The 19764-nt window shown below is 31.0% G+C and overlaps 1 protein-coding gene across 2 annotated transcripts; it reads right to left on the bottom strand.

Moving 5' to 3' along the window:
• Positions 1 to 962: 962 nt before the first annotated feature.
• On the bottom strand, positions 963 to 18176 carry LOC131847837 (uncharacterized). 2 transcript variants are annotated; one of them, XM_059197504.1, is made up of 11 exons: positions 17709 to 18176; positions 16674 to 16766; positions 14195 to 14316; positions 13316 to 13403; positions 12534 to 12613; positions 10157 to 10297; positions 7230 to 7331; positions 6710 to 6902; positions 5759 to 5817; positions 5127 to 5291; positions 963 to 4380 (listed from the first exon to the last, which is right to left on the bottom strand). In XM_059197504.1, the coding sequence occupies exons 1-11, from the start codon at positions 17807 to 17809 to the stop codon at positions 3101 to 3103; spliced, it is 2424 nt and encodes an 807-aa protein (XP_059053487.1). In that variant the 5' UTR covers positions 17810 to 18176; the 3' UTR covers positions 963 to 3100. The 2 variants fall into 2 exon arrangements, with proteins under 2 accessions (XP_059053487.1, XP_059053488.1); XM_059197505.1 differs by lacking the exon at positions 16674 to 16766.
• Between the last annotated feature and the right edge of the window lie 1588 nt (positions 18177 to 19764).

Below are 19764 nucleotides of genomic sequence, written 5' to 3'. Positions count from 1 at the left end.
GACGAAAATTATGTCAAACGCCTATGTCGTACCTGCTCCCGTAAAAATCGGAAATTCTACACTCGAAATTGTCGATCACTACGTATACTTAGGGCAAACTATCCAGCTAGGTAGATCCAATTTCGAGAAAGAGGTCAATCGTCGAATCCAAGGCGGATAAGCAGCGTTCGGGAAGCTCCGATATATCTTTTCGTCCAAATTTCCGCAGTGTCTCAAGACGAAGGTTTACGACCAATGTGTGTTGCCAGTGATGACTTACGGCACAAAGACGTGGTCGCTAACTATGGGCCCCATGAACAAGCTCAGAGTCACTCACAGGGCAATGGAGAGGGCTATGCTTGGAGTAACTCTGCGTGATCGAATCAGAAACGAGGAGATCCGCAGAACTAGACTGACCGACATAGCCCGAAGAATTGCGACTCTGAAGTGGCAATGGGCGAGGCACATAGCTCGTAGGACAGATGGCCGCTGGGGCAGTAAAGTCCTCGAGTGGCGACCACGGACCAGAAGACACAGCGTGGGAAAGCCTCCAGCAAGGTGGACCGACGATCTGGTCAAGATCGCTGGAAGGCATTGGATGCGATCAGCGCAAGACCGATCGTCATGGAGATCTTTGCGGGAGGCCTATGTCCAGCAGTGGACGTCTTCCGGGCTGCGATGACGTCTTTACATTAAACAGAGAAGTGAATTGTACACGTTTTGAGATTCTGTCTCTATCTTATAAAAACTAGGTACTCGCCCCGGCTTCGCACGGGTGTACATGTATTATATAATATAAACCTTCCTCTAGAATTACTCTATGTATTAAAAAACCGTTTCAAAATCCGATGAGTAATTTTAAAGATTTAAACATACATAGGGACGGACAGACAGCGTTAGCGACTTGGTTTTATACTATGTAATGATAATAAACAATAATATCAGCAGACTAATTGGTATGGGATTAAATAAAACGGTTTAATTTTATGGCATAGTTTATTCCTTTAAATAGCCATTGTGTCTAAATGGAATGGATTTCTATATAGTGTAGAGAAGAATATATCGCGTACATTAAAATTTAGATACAATTCATAGTAGATATAGTGAATAATGTTATATTTACATAGATAGTCAAGTGACAAAATTGTGGTGTTCTTTAATATCACTTTTGAGACTTTTCTTGTGACAACAGTAAATAGGTCACATGCCAAAAATATTATTTTTCAATATACGTACTCATAGGTAGGTATATTCTAAAGGCGTTTTGTTTAAATTCCAATTAATCTAATATAACAGATTATAATATCTACAAGTACTTAGATAAAAGACATTGTGTCAATTTTTAACAAGTCGATGTGCATCTGATTTCGAGATCAAAAAATAGATTTCATCTATTTGGCATTCTGCACCAATAAATATTACTCGTGAAGGAAGCCATAAGCCCTTTATTATAAAAAGTATAATATAAACAATAGTACCTTGTTTGTAAAAGTTGTAAAAGAGCTAATATTTAAATTAGTTATTTGGATCATAACAATATCAAAGCTTAAGTAAAAACATTTAGGTTGTATACATTATGGAAAATTTAACTTACTTTAAAATTTAACGTAATACATTATTAAAAATTTAACTACGATCAGAAATATCAACTGGCACTGAACGGATAATCCCTAAGTGCATTATACTCAGGTACTACTTTAACAACCATCTCACACGAAATCATTTAATGTTATGACACTGAATACTCATTTCACCCTTAATTAAATAACATATTCACAAGAAAATAAACACAACAATATAAAAAAGTAATAATTATGAAGTCACATATGCCAAAATATTTATAAAAAAGTTCTTTAAATAAATCGCATCTTATAAGTTCACATGTAAGTTTATTTTTACAAAATTGAGGTAGCGTGTTGCCTAAATATATTAACGTTTTTGTAATGTCTAGTTTTATGAAATAGTCGCCTTTACTTTTGTGTAGTATTTCTAATAGTTTTATGCGATTTAATCAAAGATATGAGACAGTCTTATGTATTAAGTTCAATCATTCAAACCACTTCACGTTAATTTTTGCATCTGCAATGAGTACAGGTATCTAAAATCAACAACCATTCCATATTTAATAACACATCCTTCAAATAATAATTTATTTAGATGTAAAATTTATGCACAATATTTTTTGTACATTACTTAGTATACTTAAAATATATATTTAATCATTAGTATAGGTACACAAATTTAACAGTTATGAACACACTAATTACATTAATTTAAAAGAGATTACAAACAATAGTAATTACAGTTACCTGCTGTGATTTCCTTTCGTTTTACTAGAATGACTTATAAAATATTTGGAACATAGTTACAGACAGGCCTGTTTCAATTCTGTTTGGTGAAAACCTTTATGCACTAATATATACCTATAGCCCTGATAACACCTAGATAGTACTCGAGTCAGTGGCTGCTATAGTATTGTCACATACCTAAGTACGTACGTAAAGTACCAAATGGTTTATGATACATGAATTTTAAAGAACTTGAGTATATCCAGTATTTGGGATAAAGATTGTACTAAAATTTTGTTATATACCTTCACTATCTGGTTGTATAGGTGTATAAAATAATTGTGTACTATATAGTGGAATAAATTATTATATTTTGTTGTTAACCAAAAGAAAAAAGAACATTTTATTTATTATTTAATTTCATGCTTTATTTCAATAAATAAAATATATTTGAAATGACTCAAAGGAAAATTTAGTAGCAGATTTCTTTGGGTATTATGTTATATTTGTATCAAGTCTGATCGACAAATATTTTTAGCACTCTATCTTTACAATATAAATAATATTGCATAATTGATAATACTTGCTATAAATAATCTTACAAAATAATAACAAAAAATAAAATTCAAAGCATACTCGTCATAATACATATCACAGATACCTAAGGAAGATATTATTGTTTAATATCCTGTCATCGAGGTATTATACATACACATATTACAAAAAAGCTAAAATAAGCACTTAACTTCAGATTCTTCCTAAAAATACATGTTTATTCTACAGTAATACCTCTGATTGGAATTTTTGTTTTTTTTTCTACTAGGTGTGCACCTTTAAACTTGAAAGTAATCACTGACAATACCTTCGGGCCCATTGTTAATACTGGTTTTGGGTTCCCTATTATTAGGGACATTAATTTTTTCGTACCCAGCCGCCGAGTCTGATCTCTCGACTGTGGCACTTGACGTGGCTTCGTTATTCACCTTTTCGTAAGGTGGCTCCCTCTTAGATAATTCAAAATATTTAACACTTTCATAATTTGGATCCTTTTTAGATCGCACTGAATCATAATTTGGGTCCCTAGACCTCACAGATTCGTATTTGGGATCCTTGCATCTTAGTGACTCATAGTTGGGATCCTGAGGAGTTACGCTTTCATAATTTGAATCTTTGGGGCGAACTGACTCGTAATTTGGATCTGATTCACTGCCCGTAGTGTACAACGGGTCATGCGTCATAGATTCATAATTGGGCTCTAAAGTAGCCTCTTCATTATTATTTGGCCAATTATTATATTTAGCCGGTCTCTTGTTAACAGTGGAATAAGTCGGTTGTACTTTGAAATTAGGCGGTATAGTCGCATATGGGGGCGTGGGTGGTTGATTTCGTAATACTTCATAATTGGGGTCTGAATCTGAGGCGTTATTGTCTGTCTTTGAAATATGTTCGTATCCATGGTCACTACTGCTGATAATGCTATTAGGCCCACTATCCATGGTGGCATGGTTCAATTTCAGTAAATTATTATTGGTAAAATTGGTGTTTAAACCAACTTTTTTTATGTCTTTAACAGTTTCGTATCCGGGGTCTTGATTTTGTGATAACTTGCGTTCTTTATGCACGATAGTCTCGTAGCCATGATTTATAGACTTCTTGCGATCGATAGTTTCATAACCAGGGTCGTCACCTCGATATTTCGACTTGTTACTATCGATTTCGTTGTTTGAAATATCTTTAGATCTCCTTACAATTTCATCTGTTCTGCCCTTGGCTTTCTTTATTACTTTAGCATACATATCTTCGACGTTTCGCGAAGGGCTTTCTGTGGTTCGTTGTTCAGAGTTCATACTCGTATTGGCATCAGCGGACGAATAATCGCTGTAACCAGGACCATCGATGGAATTGTATAAATTGTCGGCGGGATTCTGTCGTTGGTCTATATCAAAATTGAGCTCTTTAGCAACTAGCGGCCTTATCAGATCACTGGAACTAAACCTGTGCTTTTCCACGGGATAGTTGCAGCCGTAAAAGTCCGATGAACTGACACAACTATTGTTTCGTTGATGTTTTTCGTTGAGACTACGACGTAACTTGTCGTGACTATGGAGATCTCCTGAAAAAGATGTTAAAAACATAGTGATTGTTTATTTTTTACGAACCCAATTTATTACAAATATGCAGAAATAAGGAGGCTATAATAAATTTATATCTACAAATTAATAAAAGATAAACAACTTTACATAATCAACTGTATATAGATACTTTAAATGTCTTCAAATATATTATGGATGATGAGTTACATTTAGTGGTAACAAAAATATACGGTTTTTATCTATTTAAGTTATTATATCAATAGTTGTAGTTTATATAGTCTTAAGTCTAATCTTATATAGATATATATAAAATTCTCGTGTCACAGGATTCGTGTTTATACTCCTCCGAAACGGCTTGACCGATTTTGATGAAATTTTATATGTGAATATACATATAAAATTTCATCAAAATATGTCAAGTAGGTTTGAGAATAGGTTTATAATTAATTTTTATACCCCTAAGTGTTAAAGGTGGCTCACTACAAAAAAAAAAGTATTTCATTTCATTGACATTTCTTTTATAATGTAGCATTAAAAATACACAGTCTTAAATTCACCCTTCTAGCACCAACCCCTATTTTTAATAACGATTTTAATTTATATGGGAAAACAACGTTCGCCAGGACAGCTAGTTTATCGATAATATTTGTAGTGCATATTTATAACGTACTCTACGAGTCAGTATCGTAAAAATAGCGGGAACTGCCAAATTAAATGTGAAGTGAATTAGCTTTCTATTTGAATTAATATATAAATGTAAACGTACCCGTGCTGGATATGCGCTGGTGCGCGTGGTGATGTCTCGAAGCCTGCGGCGGTGGCGGCGGCGGTAGGGGTGAGTTCGCCTGCCGTTTCTCCGGCTTTGGCGACCCCGCCCCCACACTTGCCGGCACAGTGGGCCCCGTCGAATTCGTACATGATGATGATGACGCTACAAGTTTACAAGTCAAGATGTAGCTGTACAATAATATAATGTACATTGGCAAGAACCATGATTTTTTTTCTCAAAAATTGTGATCTTTGTAGCTCACAATAATCACAGTAATACTATTTAAATACTTGCCGTTCCCGCGACTGCGTCCGCATGGAATTTACATTATTTTTCTAAAATAAAAGTAGCCTAAGATACTCCTTATTACATCAGCCTGCCAAAAATGTCCCGTCAAAATCAGTCTAGCCATTTCAGAGAATAGCCGGAACAAACAAACAGACAAAAATTGTTAAAAATGTTATTTTGGTCTGTATAGATAAACTCCTCATCAATACATCTATAAATTACTTCGTAAGTCTCCAAATTTCGTTTAGATAAAATTAATGTGCATTATATCCTCTTTTCTTGTAGTATTTTTTTAATAATATAGATATTTTTATTCATCTAAGTTTAAAATTAAAATATACCTTGTCTGGAATGTGTAGCGTTGGATGAAGTTGCCCCCATTTCAGGTGGAGCACTCCTTCTGTCAATGAAAAAAGCTTTATAGTTTATGGTTAATTATTTTATTTATTAATTACCTTACGATTCATATTTTAAAATCCTAAAACCTTATACAGATTTTCTATAAAATATTAATCGTCAAGTTAACAATACATAAAAATGTGTTCAAATTGAATATATATATAATCCTTTTTGAAGTCCTTCAAAATAAAAATGTCGCATTCTGTTTAAAATTATGTAGATACTTATTTGTTCGATATTGTGAATGAAATTTTAAATATACCTACTTTTTTTCTGATAAAGGTTTATAAGTATGTATGTACTGTATACACACGTTTCTATGCATGGTGAACAGTGTATGAGTAAATGAATCATGCGTATTAGCAACCAGCATTCCGCAAGCAATTACTATATAATCTAATGAAAATTAAAATGATAACTATTAATAGCACAAAATGCATCGAACGAAATTACTTTATGTACATCATTATATAGATAAAGATAACAACATTTTATCTATAAGAAATTGTCCTTATTATCATAGAGAATTGTGTTCTGTCATTTGAACTGTTGCATAGAAACACGATAACTATGAACAATACTGTCTATATCACTATCAGTCTGAAGAGAGGTGATATTTACAATACTTTTCATGTTTTGGTACCAACACACATTTTTTAGTCTACCTCTGGAATTTTATTTGTATACATAGCATAATGGAATAATGAGAGTTATCGGCAAAATAGTTAGCACATCGGACATAGACATGAGCAGGATTGTCCCCTTATCCCGTTTCGTATTTCCTTACATCAGAATTTTATTATATGTAGGTAAATTTTAGTTACTACATGTTTGATTCTTTAATGAAGTAGAGGTTAATAATGATTAAGTAGTCAGTAATTTAAATAGTATACCGTGCGGAATGGGATCCGTGTATATCGGCACTCAATAAGTCAGGAGCGGGAGCGGGGGCGTGAACAGTAGCGGGAACGGGAGCGACCACGGAGGCAGCGATAGTGTCACGACGACGTGGTTCCGGTGCGATTTGTGCATATGTATCCGAGCCTTCGCCCACGCTCGCTTCTTCAATCGCCGCGTACGTCTCATCTATACCACCAACAAACATGTTACGTTATGTTATGATCAAGTTGGCGAGGAAGTATTTATAATATATATTCAGTTGTCTTCACATTTTCTAATTTCTAATACATTCACTTAGGATTTGATAATAGGATTATTATAAATAAATAGAATATAATGTGTAACATACAAAAAGTTTAGGCAGCGCACATTATTTAAATTCAGACAAATATATCTTAGATAACGAACGAAAATACAAGAACATCAGAAAGTTAAAATAAATGAAATTTTAGAATTATACGAACATATGCACATTTCACACAAGTACACATACAAATTACAAATTAAATTTACCAGAGTCATCCGATACTGTAGCGTAATGGGGCTGTGCTGCTTTTGTACTTTGTGCCCGGATGTTGCTTAGAGGTTCACGGACCGATATACTCGTGTATCCCTCTGAAAAAAAAAGTTAGATTGATTATGTTTTACATCTTACAGTAATTCTATACAAGGAAGACACTCGAAATACACGAAGATGTTTTGATAATGAAATTTATAACTTTTACTGCGTATATAGCTTTTTTTAACACTAAACTTGAGAATGCTTTCAATCGTATATTTTGTTACTCCTCAAATAAATATAAAAAATATAAATGTTCTTACATAAGGAAATTAACATTTGACATAATATTATTATATAGAATATATATAAATTATATTATTGTTTTATAATTATAAACAGTAAACAGATGTGACCAAACTAAATACAACTTTGTTTTAGATATTTCTGTATACTATATTTAGGTATTTTAATAGTAATAATAGTTTGCATACATAACTATACCGACGGTTATCCCAGATGGGCAGAGGAATTGTCAACTAGCGATGTTGTGGTGAACGCAGCAATTGACATGATTAAAAATATATATTCATTATATGTTTACACAGACTATTTTTCATCGCTAGGGGGAGAGCGCACCGCCATCTCTCAGATTATTTATTTGGTTTGATATCGGGATTTTCTGCATCATAAAATCGGTCAGAAATGTAAAGTGACACACAGTTTTATTATCATACTTGATCTTGAATTTCGATCTCGCCAGTAGGTTTAAGTTGTAAGCTGTACGCTAGTGTTAATGATGTAATGCTTAATAAATGTCTTTATTGATATTATCTCACGACATCTTGGGAGTAATTCAGAGTAATAAACCACTGGGCTCTCAATAAATCTAAATACAATAGCAATTTTTTCAACTTTCATTCTGTAGTGTCCTCATGTACGATTGATTAAACAATAATTCATTTCATTTCATTAAACAAGTTTAAAACTATCCCATTTATGTTTTTCCTGTATAAAATTTTTATTTAACAGAATTCATACATTTCTTAGAAGGCGTTCATTAAAAAACAGGCAATATTATTTATTGGTATACATAATGTGTATTATATAATGTGTATTATATAATGTATTAATTCTGGTGGTTGTTGTATAATAAAATAAATCAGTAGAATATAATAAATTAGTGGTTGATAAAGTATCTTTTTTTGTTTATGTACTTAAGTAAAGTATTCTGCGTGTAAATGTGTGGTGCGGTTCGCTAATAATGATTTATTTCCTTTTATATATAGTTTTTGATTTACATCAGTATATGAGGTTAATCCTATAATCATATGCATGTACATTTATGTACTATATGGAACCGATCCGCACTTTTATATGTAAACTCATAAGAATCGATCTCACTCGAATTTATTTGTAATTAAGACCCTGTTGTATAAGTGATGTCATAATCGCATGTGATATATTTGATTTATCAATATGTACAGTAATTAATTTTGTATCAGGTTTATGATAAATAACTACATATCCGTGTCATATATTGTATACAAGGCTGTTATTATTACCGCATTTTTTTGCATTTATAACTAAAACTAATATTTAACCAAGTTATCGGGGACTCTCGTATCGCGGCGGTTTTATATGTAACTGTATCTGATTATAATGGCAACTTCACAGCGGCAAAATTCTAGATATTTAAATAGCCCCACATTCACTCACTACGTGGCCAACCCTCCATAGTAGGATTATTATTAGAAAATTCTTTATTCAAATAATATGACCATACTCTCCTTATAATATGTTTCACACAGGGCCTCTATCTTAATTTTTATTTCCATCCTCTTCCTTTACATCCACATACATATTTAACACCTTCCTCAAAACATTGTTTTCATTATCGTTAACTTTATATATAATATAACTTTATAGTTTCCTGACGCAAAACGTCCTCGTATATTTCAAACTTCCTTGTATAGGATTACTATAAGATGACTACATGTAAAATATATTTAATCTAACTCATTTTTCATAAGGATACACGAGTATGTGAGCCCCTAAGCAACATCAACATATTTTTTATAAATATACGATTAAAAATATTCTCAAGTTTAGTGTAACTAAAAAGAAAGTAAAGGTTATAAATTTTAAAGAAGGTGTGCGTAACTATACCTATAAATAACGTTAGAAACAACTATGATTAAAAACTAATCATTATGCGTAAGTTGATGTGTAAACTGAACTGATCTTGTCCGATAAGAGTTTCAATCATGTTAACATATATAATATTATTAAATACAATTTCTAGGTACAGATAATACTTTATCGTTAGCCAGTAGGTCGGAGTGGGACACTTGACACTTTAAGTATAAATTAAGTACAATTTTTTTAAATTGTAGTAATTTTGGCGGATCTTTTTCTAGACATTATTGTTCATAAAATTAACATATAGGTTTTCATATTGTTTGTTCAATATTAAGTGATATTTTCTTATTATCCATAGCTATATATATGTTATCTATAAATTGTGAAGTATCTATACCTAATATCTAACGTAAGCCATTATTGAATTAACAAGCCAATAAGCCGCGTTGCGAGAGCGCGACAGTGAACAGTAGCTATAAATAAATTGTACTCTTCTGTATATGTATCTTAGAGATGGATACGTATTATGTCGAGTATAATTAATTAAATTTGTCATTAATTACAGAACAAATCAGACCGTTGGAGAATACTATTGGTTAGAAGACATAATATTATACTATTGGATATAATGTGTATGATTCTGGGGAAGGTAACTATTTCTTGTAACTACTCATTCATATTGTTATTAAATAACTGTGCACGGTAGGACCTTTCGCTAAGAAAACCGAGTAGGCAACCACTGATATTATCGATCGGCCGACATTTAATATGCATACATTACAATAATAACCCAACTTACTTGCAGAATCTGTAGAATCCCCACTGAAATGAACAGTGGTGTCAGTATGGGGTCGTGGCGATGGTGGAGTGATGTACGGTAACTCTTGACTTGACGGTAGTTGCCCACTTATTGCCACTGAAGCAGATATGATTACAGACTCTGCCACAAAAGAAAAAACCATATAAATTTATAGATTACAAGTACCGGTAAACATTTATTAATTATTTATTGTTTATACATATAATTTAGTTACATTAATTTGAGTTAAAGAAACTCTAATATTTTCTTCTACGAAAATTTCGATTCTGTGGTCATAATCAAGGTGTACAGGCAACCGCACATCCTCACTGTGCACTATCTAATTGACACAAGCAATTTCACCAGATTATACATTTAACTAGCAATAAAATTAGTGTACAAGTAGCATTTAATACAGGTGATTTTTTTGACGAAACCAAGTAATCACACGGCTTAAACCAGCGCAGCGCACCCAGCGTTAAATTTAAATTAAAAAATAATGTATCCATTATATATTATAGGATATTTAGTCACTTTACAAATTGTTTTTATTTTATTAAAAAGTTTATAAACAGATTTGATGTTTTATTGTTTAAGGATTTTCATACTATGCATTTATCTTTCATACTATGTTATACTATTTTTTTGACGAATACATAATAAAATATTGGAAATCGTTAAAAACATTGTTTTTTTCTGGTTCACCCTTTAAAGTTCGAGTAATTTTTAGAACAATTCTAGTCAAAATTTAAACTACTATTCTCGATCTTTAAACTTAACTCGAGCTAAAACTCAAAATCATTTATTCACATTGGACCTTTCGGCCCTAGTGCACGTAGTAGTATCTGTCTAACTGAAATTTAAAATAAAAAAATCCTTGCTTGAACAACTAACGAACGCCATACAAAGTCGTCTACCAATTAATTGTTTACAGTGTAATAGGCATTATTCAATAAGTATTTTTTAATTAATTAATCGTACTTAAATCCAAAATATCTTTTGGTATCATATTGTAAAATATAATTATGGCAGTATTATCCCGTAACAGACAATTAAGGCTGCTCTTGAGGGTAAATTGGTAGTCGTTATCAGTAGGCATGAACGACATCACACCCGATTCCCATAGCAGCCTCATGCGCTATACTTCTTTGCATTATAGTACTTCTTTCGTTTTTTTAGTGTTCAACTTTCACGCTTCAAATCCGAGCTTATCTACACTTGGTGTTAGAAATAAATAAGACCGATGTACCCATGTAAGGAGAGTATATAGTCTGAATATGTACTCCACATATTCAGACTATATACTCGCCTTATATGGGTACATCGGTCTTATTTATTTCTAATATACTCTCCTTACATATGTACTCCTACGTTACATGGTTTTATGTGTAGTAGGCTATATATCCTCCTTACATAGTTTGTAAAGTCACTTAAATTATATTGAGCTCATAACTCATGAAATTGACTCAACGCACAAATGCTTAATTAGTGTAGTACATATATTACTTAGACAAGTAATGTGTTCATATAAATGTGATTCACTATTTTTTATAGGAAATTTGTGATGAAACATAAGTACAGGAGTATCAAAATTGAATACAATCATATGAATGTATTTCATATAAATATATTATACTAGCTGACCCAACAAACGTTATTTTGCCATATAAATTAAAATCGGTAAAAAATAAATAGGGGTTGGTGATAGAAGGGTGGAAATTTAGGGTAGAATATGCATGTAAAATTTCATAAAAACCGGTTAAGCCGTTTCGGAGAGCATTATGACACGAATTTATACACACACAAAACATATATATGACATAGTGTATTAATAATTTAGATTTCTTTTAACAATTTATTAGAAAAAGGTACGAATATAATTTAATTTAAGAAGGTAATAGTTAAAAAATATTCACACTTAATAATAATTATATGACATATTAAAAAGAGAAAAAAATATATTTTATTAAATATGTGGTAAAATATAAAAATGTAAGATATTTGTAGTGTAATTCCAATTCATCCTTACGTGCGATTTTTGACAGCTGATTGCCGAATTGTGAATCAATAACATGATGCCGAAAAATTTAATCAACTGTTAATTTTTAATCGTATTGTGATTTCGTAGCAATTTGATCGTAATCATATCATTTATCGTTTTATCTCACATATATGTATAAACAAAAATTTTGCTGTGAAATATAGTGGGTACAACAATCCAAGATTCGAGTCGGAACATTATAAAGTTTTACTTAAACACATCAGTTTTTTTATTTTACCTGTTTATGGAAATCTAGATAGTACCTACAACGTCGACATACGTTAGTTAGAGAGCTAATATGAAAATAAATAGATATAAACATATATTACAACACACCTGGGCCAGTAGCTGAAGTATCTCTTTCTTCAATCTGAATATCACTCTCGGATCCTTGGTCTGGCGTTATTTCTACGGTACTGTAAAATAAAATAAATGTAACAAATATTAAGAATTTGTATTGAAAACCAAACTCAACATATTTTTTTTTTCACAAAATGAAATCCAGATGTTATGCCAAATAACAGCTATTCGTCCGGTCGTGAACATATAAAAAAAGGGTTTTTAAATTGAAATATTGCTGTAGATTGAGTCAATCAATTTTCTTTCTTTCAAACTAATATTGTAATGAAGAAGCCATCAATATCCTGCAGACTGCAGTGAATGCAATAAATGTGCGTAAAGATGGAGACCTATGGGAATGGGTTATTATAGTGTATGGTACCTGTATTAAAAAAAGTGAGACTGTTTCTTCATGGTCATACTATAGCCTATATTTAGTAACCGTTTACCATCGGACGGGCCTAATATTTCACTTCAGGGATACAAATAAATAAATATATAACCATTGCGATATTTTAAGTCACGAGGGCAACAGTAAGTAGATGTAATACTTAGATTGTAAGTACACTTTATGGCACAAAATAAACAAAACAACAGACAATGGTACTTGAACAGAAACATTTAAAATTTATAAGTTTTTTAAGCAAATTATCTATTAAATATAACATTTTTAAATGAGATCTTGCAAAATTCTCATTTAAAAATGTTATATATATTGTTATATAGATTGGATAATCTACTAATTTCTACTAAAACGATCTCTCTATTCGAATACTAACATATTGTGGGCATCATTTTGAAGTTTAGCATAAGCATGTTCATATGGATGGTCTCTGGCGGTAGATGTGGTTGCGATTGCCTTGTTTCCTGTTAAAACAAAGAGTTTATAGTAGTAATATAATTCTAATATCTACAAGAACAAATATATAATTAAACGGCGGCATCTTTCAGATTTAATTGTAGATATTATATGTAATACTGATTTAATCGATTTGCTATCACGTTACACACGTACTACTTAATTAATAAATATAATTTTAAATGATACTATGTTTTGCAAAACTTGTGTACAATTTTCCTTTTTTAATGAAGGTAAACTGTTTTCCAGTAATTGGCCTTGATATTAATCTTATAGATCTACACAATCTGATATTGAATCTATATATGAAGTAGCCGACATCGTACTAAATATAAGATAACTGGTATATCAGATTTAAATTGTGAACTTTGTTAATGAAAAATATATCGCGACACGGTATATTTTTCAATCATTCATTCATTTCAGTAAAAGCATCTCGTGACTTTGTAGTTTCCGTCCTATTTTGAATTATGTACAACCCATATATTTAAACCTTGCCGTTTCCATTATAAACCACTTAGCCAAAGACTGCGGGACCATTTAAAGTAGGCCGTGCTTAGTACATTACCTTCGAATTCTTACAAATTGAATGCAACATTTTTCCCGTTCCTAATGACTATTGAACACGAAGTTAAAACTAAGTGCATTGTAATTAAATAGAAAACACAGTAAAATCATCGTCACGAATTCATCAGTAATTAATCACAATTGTCTCTACGGGAGGCCGCATGGAGGTTGGCGGGACGTGGAACATTGTTAGCAATAATGTCTAGTCTAATTGTAAATGAATATACTTTACCTTCATTTAAATTTACGGTTGCATATATTATTTCAGAAGCAGTATCCCCGCTGTCGTGTCGACCCACTGGATGGGGATGTGGAATCTCTGGTAAACTTCTTTGGCTATTTTGTGTTGATGCTCTGCGACAGATTATAATAAAGAAAATTAACTTATTGATTTATAGATTAAGAAAGTCTATGATTGTAAAAGACACTAATAACTTTTCAAGATTTGTTTGTATTAACAAATTTATGGACAAAATCTTACCGAAGCTCACTTTAGGGAGAAACTCAGGAGAGCTTATTCGGGAAACATTAAGTATTATTTTCCGCAAAAAAACAGTAGGATGTGAAAAAACTGGATTAAATTAAGTGAAACATGTTTTTCCGTTTTATCACTTAAACATGGCTGAATTCTACAGAATAATATTTATCGCAAACGCAATTAGCAGAATAGCCTTCCCAATTGCTTACCAAAGTCGCCTAGCCAAACGCGAAATCTCACGTGACATTCTGGGAGAACCTTAGTCGAACCAAATATGACAACATCTCAGCAGGGAAAAGGGTGGGACTGACGCCACCGTAATTAATGGAGCTTTTATTACAGGAACGGAAACGCATGGGTCTACAGATGTCACAAGGTACTTTGTGAGACCTATGTTGCTCTTCATGCTATTAGCTATGTCATTCTAAGAATTATAACAAATATATAAACTAATAGGTATTTCTAAACCAGTTATTAGTAGGTTTAAATTTACATACAATATTTAATGCAATAAATAATTCTAATACTAAAAATATACAACAGTTAGAATTTAATCAGTATGTACATGCACTAGAATATATCTAACATAACTATTAAATTAAACAAAACAAAGTTGATGGAATGCTGATATTCAGTCACATGAAAATATTATATTATTTTGGTTGTGTCAGTGATAACTATAGGAAATCAGCTAATTGTTTATTAATTAATAATAATACTAATGAATGCTATCAGTAAATAGTTATCCTGATTTTTATTACCATATATATCATTAGACAGCTAGTAACAATACTAAAAGTTTTAACATTAATAATACTTAATAAATAACTTAACATTTTATTCTATTTAATAAATAGAATAAAATATTAAGTAATATTCAACAATATTTTAAAGTGGAGAACATATTTTAAAATATTATTGAATATTACTTACTAATTTACTCTACAACAACTAAGTTGTGTTCTTAATTTAACATGCATTGGTAATCCATACCTTTAGCATTTTTTACTATGTGCCCCTGTTGTTTTTCTAATGGTATTAATTTAGTTTAGTTTAAAAACTATGAATGAAATTTTTTAAATGTTATTGTATCTACGTAAATTACAACAATTTAGTTCTGATGTCATTTAAGTTATAGATAATGTACCTTTATGTGATAGATTTAAGTTCTGACCATTGAACAGAAACCTAGCTATGTCATAGTAATTGTATTTATTTAGTTTCCAAAATATTAATATTGTTTGTCTAATAAATTGAAAGTTTCTGCATGTCTTGTAATAATAAATAAGAATTGAGTTGAAAATGCAATAAAAGATGGGTCCTAAACTGCTGCCCTGCAGGACACCAGGCTGTCTGTAACAGATTCTCACCCTGTGTAAGATCTTAAAATGTAATTCTGATATAGAAGTGAACCTAAATCTTGTTACTTACTTTACCTAACCCATCTAACCCATGATATAAACATTCATTCAGATTTAGTTATAATTAAATTAACATAAGTGGGATACATCATTTGACAGTTGGTTGTGATACAAATAATACATTTATCTAGTAAGAACATTCTATTTGTAATAGTCATTAACTTTGTAGGTAAGATATCAATGGAAATTAATAATAGAGGCATACAGTTAAATAATATCTACTGGGAATAATTAGTTGAGGGTTAGTTTTATATTAATATATGTATAGACATAAGTATATAATATAAAATATATACTACTGGTGGTAGAGTCTTGTGCTAATATAACACAATTTTTGATAAAGATATTAAATTAGCCTCAAGAGTAGCAATCTCTGAAATAGATTGAGACAGATGTTGCTAATATTTCCATTTGTATGGCTAAGTACTAAGTGGGTTACAGAAGTTATTAATTGAAAGCAAACTAAATCACTGTTCAAAGTACATTTTATACTTAAACCCAAGTTAGGCGTTACAGTAACTCATATATTATGAGGAAGTAAACACATACAAAGTAGGTATTTGAAGCTGCATTTATTTGTATCCATATCTGTGTTAACAAACAATGATGTCATGGGTGGTTATTCTATATATTCAAAGGTTTAAATATGTAGGTAGTACAACAATTTAAGTCATAAATTATTATCTTATCTACCTCCAGTAGTATACAAAAAGATATTTATTTGTAAATATGCAATTTAGTACTATTAATCATTTAGTCAATTTGTTATATTTTGGGTTATAGTTTTAAGGCATGCTAGATCTAGCACAAACCGCTTGATAGAGGCCGGAGTGGTAGGCGTTGGAGATGGTACTTCTTCCTCAAAACGGATTTTGACCACACCGGCCGTACCCACCAATTCACTTCTGTTAAATATAAGAGACCATTATCCGCCTGTTTAATTACCTAGATAACTATACTATAATGGCAAGTAATTGTTACTATTCATGTATATATAACTTTTTATACTCAACCAATAAATATTGTATTACTGGTTAAAAAGTACTAATTTCCACCCACATTTGTAGCACAAACATAATATGTTTAACATATTAAGCTTATATCAGTGGGTTGAGTCTGGTTAAAGACTTTGTAAAAAATAAACAGTTCAGAAAGATATATATATATATCTTTCTGGAACATAAATTAAACAAGTTTTCTATAAGATATGTAATATTTTTCAAACAAGAAAATTCAAAAGAATAATATATAACATTATAAAAGAAACTTCATGATGATTACACTTGTATTGCATTGCAATAATTCATTTGATTAGAGTTCCATATAAATAAATCACTGCTTGATTGAGATTACTTTCAATTTAATTGAGCTTTTTGGTAATTTGAAACAAATTGATATGCATCATGCAATGTTACAGCAATTTCAAACCTATTATATTGTAATTTAATATCTTCATTTTCTATTTACATTACTTTGATGATGGTTTCTACTGCAATTGATATTTAAAAAAACTAAGGATAAAATATTACTATTGGATAGACATTAAATGAGAATATCTTACAGTATTATAATTGTTGAAACTTATTTTATTAAATATGTAGAGTTTATTGATCTACTCTAAAAAGATTATATAGAAAAAATAAATTTGTAATTAAAAATAAATCAGATGTATTATTAAAATGTTTTGAAAATTACCATAGTTTTGTTTATTATTGTTATTGAAAGTGGATGTCCACAATATGTGGGCACATAATAATAATTATCTGGATAATGCTACATGTCTGATTCAATTAATGACTAATAATGTGTAATATTGTATGGAATGAAATGTAATATACATGACTTACTTTTGATTGGAATTTTTACAGCCACAAACACATGCTGAAACTGCTGTAGCCAATGCTCCAAAAACACCTAAACTAATTGCAATTTCTACTAATGTATACATTTTAAGAGCTTCCTAGTTAACACTACGCCAGCACAAATTCGGGAAATGTTCCATAGTAATGTTAGGTCACTTCAGTAAAAAGAAATGCTTTAGGTATAGAGCACTCTTCCATAATTTTGCGTGAAAAGTATAATATCCAAATGTAGGGCACTAGTTCTAAGTGAGAAATAAGTTGCTATGATGTGATAGATTTCAGCGTAAATATTGGCACCAATTTAAGGGTCTTGTTTCTTCTTACATGTGAGTTAATATATTTTCTTTAAGATATTTCCTCAATTAGTACTGTAACTGAGTACCAATTTAATAACCCACCAACATAACGTAATATTCACAAAACGATAAATTATTAATTTATTTAATCACAATGAATGATATGATACGAATGACAGTGAGAGACGAAGATAGGTAAGGGAGGGATTATTCCATAGATAGTATACTAAAATTATGTTTACTCCACAGACTACATAGCCATCGTAGAAGACAGCGACATTTATATCATACCAAACAATTCTTCACAATAAAACAAATATTTCTTCTAATCATTTGTAAGTATCGGAATCTTAAAAATAAGTATCCCATAGTCAGTTTTTTTTTATTAAGAGACCAATTTTATATTACTTATATTGATAACTTTTTGCGATTTTTAAATAGTACCGCGTCCAATCGTAATTAACATTAGTAACCGTTTTATATCGGTTACACTAAAAAAATATGTGGGTGTTCATTCACACAAAATTAATAAAGAATAGGTATTAATAAATATAGGGTTGTCGTATTAAAATATATTTTTATTATTAACTTATATTTCACCAAAACAGAGCTTAACTGCTTATTTATAAAACTATTTATCTATTTGAAAATTAGCAGTGGAAATTGCGTAAATATAAACCTTTAAAACTAAAGTTTAAAATAAAAGAATACGATTTAACAAATCAGATTAGCAGACACAGTGCTACGCGCTATTAAACATTATTTGAAAATTTGATATTTACACCGTAACTATTTGGTAATCAATAGAAATGATATAGGCAGTGATTGAACGGTTTAAATACCAATTTTAAATTTCACATACTTAATAGTTTCCTTGACTGATAGATTTTAGATATTTATAATCTAGCGGTCACCTAGTGGCTAAATACTTCTGTCGAGTTACGCACTAAAATTACGAAATAAATATGTAACTAAACACTAACAAAGTGCACTTTCACTTAAATATAAAATGAATTATTAATGTCATAAATTTTAAACATTTGGCATCGGTTTTCTTGTATAAAATAAATATTTATCTACAGGGGTCATTGAACAGTTCTGGTAAATAGCTCTTAGATAAAGATACCGCCAGTGTTAATTTTTAATAGTAAATATTTCGCGAGTGGAGTTCGTAATATTCCGCAAGAGCCTGTCTCTGAATTCCTGCTATTCGAACGTCTTCTTCTGTTTGAACCCGGTGTGTCCATTGTTCTTTTACAGTGCTCTGAATTGGATTGCAGGTTAGTGGGTACTGTTATTTTATGGCTATTTGTTGTCACGTAGTCAGGAACAAGTTTATGGAAGGACGCCCCTGTGGGCTACGGTTAGGATCCCGTGCGTAATGACTATTTACAGGCAGCATATTTTATAAGTTAAATGTATTTTATCTGGTAATGTTAAATAAAACAAATGAAACTACAGACTACAGAGACTCGTTATCTTAGTCTACCGGATTGGAAATTATAGATCACAAAAACTTAATGACAATGCATTATTTATTCACAGCCGGCACATGATAATAGCTACTTTTTTTGCGACGTACTTCTCTGTTCCTGCATTTTTGTAAAGTCCAGCGTTGTTTTGATATTATTATTTTTATAACATTAACTTTATTATCGAGAACTTAAAATGGATTCCAAAATATCGATGTTTGTTGAATATCGATTCATATCGAGCATCACTATTAGTATTTGACAATTCCACAA

Source organism: Achroia grisella, unplaced genomic scaffold (genome assembly GCF_030625045.1).
Source record: "Achroia grisella isolate CSIRO2021 unplaced genomic scaffold, CSIRO_AGI_Agris_v1 utg544, whole genome shotgun sequence".
Classification (NCBI taxonomy): Eukaryota; Metazoa; Arthropoda; class Insecta; order Lepidoptera; family Pyralidae; genus Achroia; species Achroia grisella.
The sequence above is the reverse complement of the archived record's forward strand: the minus strand, read 5'-3'. Positions and strand labels throughout refer to the sequence as shown.

Bases quoted from the DNA above. Each gene is read 5' to 3' on its own strand.
- LOC131847837 (XM_059197504.1), bottom strand. From the start codon at position 17,809: ATGTATACATTAGTAGAAATTGCAATTAGTTTAGGTGTTTTTGGAGCA. The intron at 13,404-14,194 runs GTAAAGTATATT...TTGTTTTAACAG, and splicing joins AACCGTAAATTTAAATGAAG to GAAACAAGGCAATCGCAACC. The intron at 10,298-12,533 runs GTGTGTTGTAAT...CTTTTGTGGCAG, and splicing joins TACTTCAGCTACTGGCCCAG to AGTCTGTAATCATATCTGCT.